Raw genomic sequence first — 7,786 nt, 5'->3', positions numbered from 1 at the left:
AGGGCTGGCAGGGGCACAACCGCGAACGGCGAACCTGAAGGGCGGCGCGCCGTGCTCCCGCGGCTCAAAGCAGTGCGGAGCTCAGCGCAGCTGCGCAGGGCGGGCTGACGAGTGACGTGGGTCGCCTAGGGTGCGACAGACGCAACACAGATACAGGGAGGATCATGCATAGGGAGCTAGGGGCGCAACGGGGGCCGGCGGCAGCGCGGGTTGCTTGCCTGGGTGACGGTGCGTAAGGGTCCGGCGACGGACGCACGACAGGATGCTGGCTCCAGGCGTGAGGTGTCCGGGTGGCTGCAGGCTGCCTGGGGATTGACCGCTTGAGGGGATGGCCGGATGGGGAATTAGGGATTAGGGTGGGCTGGTGGCTTGGTGCTTTGGTGGGCTGAATGTTGCTTTGATGGGCTGGCGCCTGGGCTCAATGGACAATGGTGGACTAGTGATTTGTTCATTAGTGTCCATGTGTGGGCCGACAATAATGGACTAATGGTTAATTTCGGATATCCAACAGATTACCCGCGGGTGAGATTTAATATCCAAATCCATGCCCACTTTATCTCGGATCGGATACGGGTCTAACCCACGGGTCAAAAAACATATCCATATCCTAATCCGTCGGGTCGGATATCAGCTGGATATCTAAATCCACGAATTAAATTGTCATCCCTATGCGAGACACGGGAGAGACCAAGGGCATGTTTGAGTATTCTAATAATATTATATATACACAATACCTACTTAGGAGCCAAACATCCCTCATTTTCAGTACATATTCGCCTTAAAATCTGAGCATCTGGTTGAACTCACATAGTATGAAATAATGGACATGTCATCGAAGGCTAGAATCTAAGCGTTCTCAAACGTAGCCCTACAAACCTACGTGTTTCATGCGTAACGCAAGACAGTAGAGATTGTTGTGTTATTTTATTTTCTGTATGTGACGTGCAGATATTTAACTAGTGTCAATACACGAGTCCAGGAATATAGCCGGCTCGCGACAACACGTTGATTATTTAGCACCCGAGCACTCCCAATCATTCACTGGCATAGTTGCTGTCGGTTGTTGAAAAATGTTGAGAGCGTAATGAAGTGTGAGAAGAAAGAAGCTTAAATTTTGATTATCCCCCCAATCGAATCAATCAACCAATAATCGCTTTTGAGGTTACAGCACATCCTCCCGATGCATACGACCTAACTAGGAGAAAGAACAGTGAAAGAATTGCCCCACACCACCTGTAGTCTCTGCCCAACGGATGAAAAGAATATTTTCGAAGCCAAAAAACAAAAGAAGAAATTCTACTCGTCCTACCTAAGCTACAAGCCTAGAATACTATGCTCATGTTCCGTCGCAGTCGCTAGGGGCTCAACATACTGTATGTATGCTCACCGGTCTTCTGATAAGCGTGGCCCACCTGACAGCGATGATGACCGGTCACAGGCGAGTCGAGCGCGAGAGCGCGAGCGCGACGGCTGCTGTGATGGTGACGGTGACGGCGAAGAGAGAGTTGGCAGATGAGGCGGCGGCGCTGCTGGTCTGTGTGTTGCCGCCGAAGAAGACCATGGTGGTGCCGTTGTTCAGCTGCTGCGGTAACCCGGCGGCCTGAGGGTTCTGCCCCGTCGACTTCACGCTGTTGCATGTATTCAAATGGTCAGTGTCACAGCTACTACAAGGTAGTATTATATTAGGAACTGCTAGCGACCCAAGAGTACATACATACTACTACAATTGTGCTCATAATACAGTACATATAACTAAGACATGCAAGCATGTTATTGTTTGTGCTCATATAGTCATACTACACTGTGTCTGTATTTGACCTGCTGTGGGCCGTGCCAACTCTGCCTGGCCCAAAGGACCGAACAAGCAGCATCCTTGTCCTGCTCCTGGACCACGTTGTGAAAGCCCAAACGGCCGAACAGCAGCATCCTTGACTCCTTGTCCTGCTATGACCACGTGGACAGCTTGCTAGCCGTTGTTTCTCACTAGCCGTTGGTAACTTACCTCCTCGAAATGCGTGACTAACCCAACCCCCACCTGTCACTACTAGTCACACAACAATTACTCCTGCAGTACGTTCTGACAGCAGAATGGTGTGCAACTTGCTAATATTATCTTTTATCAGTCATTTCTAACTACTGTATTATACTGATAATGGTACGTACTAATGAAGGATGAAAGTGCGTGTGGTGGTACTACCTGGTGGGCACGGCGGGGCAGAAGGTGATGGTGTAGTCGGTGCTGCCGGCGGCGCAGGTGAATGTGGAGGTGGCGTCGTCGTACGCGTAGCTGTAGGCGCGCGGGCACGCGGTCTTGAAGAACTCGGAGTAGGCCGACGGGCGGCACGCGGTGGGGGTGCCGTACGCGCCGCTGCAGCAGTACTGCGCGTCCCCGAAGGCGTCGCACGCGCTCCGGCACGCCACGGGCCCGTCCGCCGCGGCCTCCACCCGCAGGCCCGCCGGGCACGCGGAGTTCAGCTCCGCGGCGCACCCCGTCGGCGCGCACTTGCCGCCGGCTGCCGTGGTGGAGGCGCTGCTGGGCGCGACGATCATGGGCAGGTTGTACCCGTCCACGAGGCTGACGTCGTAGAAGTCCAGCCCGCCGCTGCCGTCCAGCGTGAACTCCGCCAGCGTCGCGGGCGGGGCGGCGCCGCCGCCGCTGCACTGCACGTCGCCGGACCCGCAGTCCCCCGTGGCGCACGCGAACCGCCCCGTGGCGGCGTCGGCGGCGCAGAGCGTGCGGCCCCAGAGGCGGCCCGACCACCCCGCGGGCGCCGCCACGGCACGGGACTCCGAAGGCGCCAGCGCGAACCCCGTGGTGGGCAGCGGCGCGGAGCCCGCGCTGGACAGCAGCCCCGGCCACACCGTGTAGCCGCAGTTGTTCGCGATGGTGAACGTCGCCGACCGCGCGCCGCGCAGCTGCAGGACCAGCAAGAGCGCCGCGAATGCCCGGCGCCAAGAAGGCACGGCTGCCGTCGCCGCCATTTCGCTTGTGGAATGCTGATGCGTGCTTGCAGCTGGAGACCCTGGCAGCAGCGTGCTTGGGAAATCCAGCCGATGGATGGATGACGGTGCTAGGATGGATGACGGTGCTAACAGCCAATCCATGGATGGGGTATTTATAATGTAACTAGCCGGTGGAGGATGGCGACAATTGAAGCGCAGGTGAAGCAGGGGAGGAGGAGCTGGCTGCGAAGCGGAGCAGAGCTGGAGTCTGGAGAGGTGCATCGGTGCGTTGTGTCTTACGTGGACGCGGACTTTTGTCTTTGACTCGTGTTCCCATAGAGAGAGAGAGCTCGCTCCTGCCGCTTGGAAACTGACCAGTCTAGTCTTATCTACCACTCCTACTCGTAGAAGCGACTAATATAAATAAATTAATAGAGGATTTAAAAAGAGCAGCAACGGTGGCAAAGTGGTCAAAGCTTAATTCGGCAGCCATTAGCAGCAGTGGCTTCGCGTCTGCAACCCACACCTACTATGACAGCTTGTATTACGTCACTAGCAGCTAGTAATTGACTGTCTGTAAAGTACTTGCAGTTTCGTAAAATGGTGTCGCTCCCTTGATCATACTAGTACTAGTATATAGTACTCACTCGGTACTGCTATATGTAAATTTTGGAAGAATATCTGCTACTTTTCTAATTCTAAATCACTTTGTGTTCACAATAAATCAAACTATTCTAATCTTGACGCTGGCCATGTTCATTACAAGATGTTGTTTGGCACAGATTCACCAGCAATTTTATAAGACTTTTTTTCAAATCAGTTTCACGGATAAAGTTTGTTTTTGTGCTCTTGCAATAAGATAGAATGAAATTGAATAAAAGAAGCTTATCCTAGCTTTATCCGACACAAGTGGGCTCTGATATACTGCGTGTACCACGCGGGAAGGAGCACACGGGCGCGAAGAACACATTGGCCACGCGCCACCATCGGGGCACAACTGGGTCACGCGCAACCTCTACCGCCAGGCACGAGCGGCTTGGCCACCGAAGCATCTGCAAGTCTGCAACACCAAGGAAACCCCCACCGGGGCCACGCCACGCGCGAACGCGACCGTGTGTCTGTGTTGTTGGTGCTAGGGCGTGGAGCTGTTGAATAATTAGACAAATTCCAGATTAAATTTTGAATATAAATCATGACCAAATCAGAAAAACTGAAATAAAAAGTCAAATCAGATAATGCGTACTGATTAGACATACTGATAGATGGCGCGCGCCGGAATCAGCAGGGTCGACGATGTCGAAGCAGCGAAATCAGCAGAGTCGACGAGGCAGAAGATCACGAGCAGTCGCGCGAAGACGCTTCCCAAAAACCTTATTCGCCCTCTCCCGGTGCAGGATCTAGAAGACGAAGGGTTCCGGAGACCTGTACTCCTGATCGCAGATGCACGTCTGCGGTCGGGACGAAGGGAACTAAAAGGCGGCTCAGCTATGAATAGAGGCGAAAGCGAAACTGTGATGATATGGAGGCTGGCTGCCAGGCTCTTTTTATAGGGCCGAGTCCGAGACCCCCGATCTTATCCGTCCACAAAAATCTCGCGATCAGTTGAGATTTTATAGCGATCGGTTAGGATAAACATAACAGCCAAGAAACCAAAAAATCAAACGGCAAAAGGTAGCCGCACCCCGCAAGGCGAGGGGCCGGATTTCGGCGGACCATTCACGCACATGTCGTGCGCCCGCGCCCTTCGCCCCGCCCCGGCCAGGCGAGGCGAGCGAGCGCGCGCGTGTGGCTCTCCACACTCTCTCCTCTCATCCATGACTTGGTGAGTGAGTGTGGCTTCCATATTTAAGCTAGCTCTACTCCACTAGAACTAGTAATATGGTGCTATTGGTTCCACCTATTCCCCTAGCCATACACTTATATGGGCTTTTGAGATTTTCCTGGGATTTATTTGAATTTCTTAACTAGGCCTAGCCCATAAATCCTAACAATCCCCCACCAGATCTCAAATGTCCATCTGCAGTTTTTGCCACTATTCACTATTGTTTAATATACTAGTTTTTCAGCAGAGACTGTTAAGTTGAACTTCCGCCTAGAACTCCAAGCTACACCAACCCACAACTTGGACAATGGACTATGCCTTGAATTGCATGTTTTGCGTGAATGGGTTTCACTTGAAGTCATGACCAGTACTTGGCTACCAGTAGTCCCCTTCTCGGGTGGAGCATATACGTCGTACTCCAAGGTCTCTTCATGAGTTTACTAGAGATCACCCAAATCTCATAGACTGCGACGTTAGACAGTCTAACTCATATAGGTGTGTTCTTTCAAAGAATGTTCTGCAGGACAACATCTTCGCTAATACAAGCCAATAGAACACATTAAGGCACAAAGCCAACCTGCCTTACAGCATTTGAGAGTGTTGCATCTTTACTTAGAGAGGGTCAAAAGTTACTCTCCTCAGTTCACCAATGGCTTGTTCTTCCCAGGACCTAATTCACGGGATCTCCGATCACATAGACTAGGTTTCCACCATGGCAACTTTATTCGGGTCTCATACCCATCTCTCTCGATGTGATTTCTATCACATTACGTGGTAGTCCCTTGGTAAAAGGATCTGCCAGATTTTTATCTGTTGAAATATAAGTCACACTTATAACTCCGGAGTTTCTCAACTTTCTGACAGACTTCAATCGTCTTTTGACATGTCTTGATGACTTTCCATTATCCTTAGAACTCGTCACTTTAGCAATCACTGTCTGATTGTCACAGTTCATAAGGATAGCTGGTATTGGTTTCTCAACCACCGGCAAGTCCATCAAGAGTTCACGCAACCATTCTGCCTCAACGGTTGTTGTGTCAAGTGCAACTAGCTCAGCTTCCATGGTTGACCTCGTCAAGATGGTCTGCTTGCATGACCTCCATGATACCGCACCTCCACCAATAGTAAAGACATAACCACTGGTGGCATAAAGCTCGTCTACATCAGATATCCAATTCGAATCACTATATCCTTCAAGTACTGCATGCTGACCAGAATAGTGAATTTCATAACTCATTGTACCTTGCAGGTAGCGCATAACCCGCTCAAGTGCATGCCAATGATCAGTCCCGGGGTTTGACATGAACCTACTCAATTTGCTCACAGCAAACGAGATATCGGGCCTTGTTGCACCAGCAAGATACATGAGTGAACCGACAATCTGAGAGTATCTCAATTGGTCTAAACCAATTCTCTTGTTCTTTCGCAGTGTCACACTGGGATCATAAGGTGTTGGAGAAGGTTTGCACTCAGAGAAGCCAAATCGCTTCAAAACCTTTTCAACATAGTGAGATTGCGAGAGAGTAATCCCACCATCTGCCTTAATCAGCTTGATGTTTAGAATCACATCAGCTTCTCCCAGATCTTTCATATCAAAACTCTTTGATAGAAAAGACTTGACTTCATTGATCACATCAATGTTTGTGCCAAATATCAATATATCATCAACATATAAGCACAATATAACTCCTTCGCCCCCACCATAGCGATAATATACACACATGTCTGTCTCATTAATGGCAAAGCCTGCAGACGTTAAAGTCGTGTCAAACTTCTCATGCCACTGCTTTGGTGCTTGCTTCAGACCATACAAAGATTTCAATAACTTGCACACCTTGCTTTCTTGACCCTTTACTACAAATCCATCAGGCTGTTCCATATAGATTTCCTCGTCCAGCTCTCCATTAAGAAAAGTTGTCTTTACATCCATCTGATGAACAAGGAGACCATACGAGGCAGCCAAAGAAAGTAGTACTCGAATAGTGGTCATTCTAGCAACAGGTGAGTAAGTATCAAAGAAGTCTTCTCCTTCTTTCTGAGTATAGCCTTTAGCCACAAGCCTAGCCTTGTACTTTTCAATTGTACCATCAGGCTTGAGCTTCTTTTTAAACACCCACTTACAACCCACAGGTTTGCATCCATAGGGTCGATCAGTGACTTCCCACGTACCATTTGAAAGAATGGAGTCCATCTCATTATGAACTGCTTCTTTCCAATCATCTGCATCTGGAGATGCAAATGCTTCTGCAATGGTAGTAGGAGTATCGTCCACAAGGTGCACAATGAATTCATCACCAAAGGATTTTTCAACCCTTTGTCTCTTGCTCCTTTTAGGAGCATCATTGTCATCCTCCTCTAGGACAATTTCATGTGGCTGTTCAAAACTCTCAATAGGTGTACTATGTTCAGGAGTTATCTCAGAAGAGTATCTAGAATTGCTATGAATGTCTTTCATTGGAAATATATGTTCAAAGAAAGTAGCATCACGTGATTCCATAATAGTATCAACATACACATCAGGAACTTCAGATTTAACTACTAAAAATCTATATGCTATGCTACACGAAGCATATCCAAGAAAGACACAATCCATTGTCCTTGGACCAAGCTTGCGCTTTTTATTAATTGGTACATTGACTTTCGCCATGCACCCCCAAGTGCGCAAGTATGAAAGTGATGGTTTTCTCCCAACCCACTTCTCATAAGGGGTTTTCTCTTCTTTGCCCATAGGAATTCTATTTAGAACATGACATGAAGTCAGGACTGCCTCCCCCCACCATGCCTTAGATAAACCACAAGTGTCTAACATGGCATTCACCAGGTCAGTCAACGTATGGTTTTTCCTTTCAGCAATCCCGTTTGACTCGGGTGAATAGGGAGGAGTCCTCTCATGAATAATGCCATGTTCTGCACAGAAATCATCAAAGACTTTGGGAAAGAACTCGCCACCACGATCTGATCTAAGACGTTTGATCTTTCTCTCTAGTTGGTTTTCAACTTCAGCCTTATAGATTTTAAAGT

At 49.3% G+C, this 7,786-nt stretch overlaps 2 protein-coding genes across 2 annotated transcripts; one reads left to right on the top strand and one right to left on the bottom strand.

Moving 5' to 3' along the window:
- Positions 1-1,269: 1,269 nt before the first annotated feature.
- On the bottom strand, positions 1,270-3,240 carry LOC109611595 (uncharacterized). The gene is made up of 2 exons (NM_001348346.1): positions 2,198-3,240; positions 1,270-1,628 (listed from the first exon to the last, which is right to left on the bottom strand). Exons 1-2 carry the CDS (start codon positions 3,223-3,225, stop codon positions 1,433-1,435), a joined length of 1,224 nt encoding a protein of 407 aa, NP_001335275.1. The 5' UTR covers positions 3,226-3,240; the 3' UTR covers positions 1,270-1,432.
- Positions 2,114-3,080, top strand: LOC100284084 (uncharacterized). Its single transcript, NM_001156982.2, has one exon. The coding sequence runs from the start codon at positions 2,173-2,175 to the stop codon at positions 3,064-3,066; it is 894 nt and encodes a 297-aa protein (NP_001150454.2). The 5' UTR covers positions 2,114-2,172; the 3' UTR covers positions 3,067-3,080.
- Positions 3,241-7,786: the final 4,546 nt, after the last annotated feature.

This window comes from Zea mays, chromosome 1, assembly GCF_902167145.1.
Source record: "Zea mays cultivar B73 chromosome 1, Zm-B73-REFERENCE-NAM-5.0, whole genome shotgun sequence".
NCBI lineage: Eukaryota > Viridiplantae > Streptophyta > Magnoliopsida > Poales > Poaceae > Zea > Zea mays.
Note: the sequence above shows the minus strand (reverse complement) of the source record. Positions and strands in the feature narration are given on the sequence as shown.

Excerpts from the sequence above, each read along its gene's own strand:
- LOC100284084 (NM_001156982.2), top strand. The coding sequence starts at position 2,173 with ATGAAAGTGCGTGTGGTGGTACTACCTGGTGGGCACGGCGGGGCAGAA.
- LOC109611595 (NM_001348346.1), bottom strand. The coding sequence starts at position 3,225 with ATGCACCTCTCCAGACTCCAGCTCTGCTCCGCTTCGCAGCCAGCTCCT. Across the intron at positions 1,629-2,197 it reads TGCCCCGCCGTGCCCACCAG|CGTGAAGTCGACGGGGCAGA; the intron begins GTAGTACCACCA and ends TACATGCAACAG.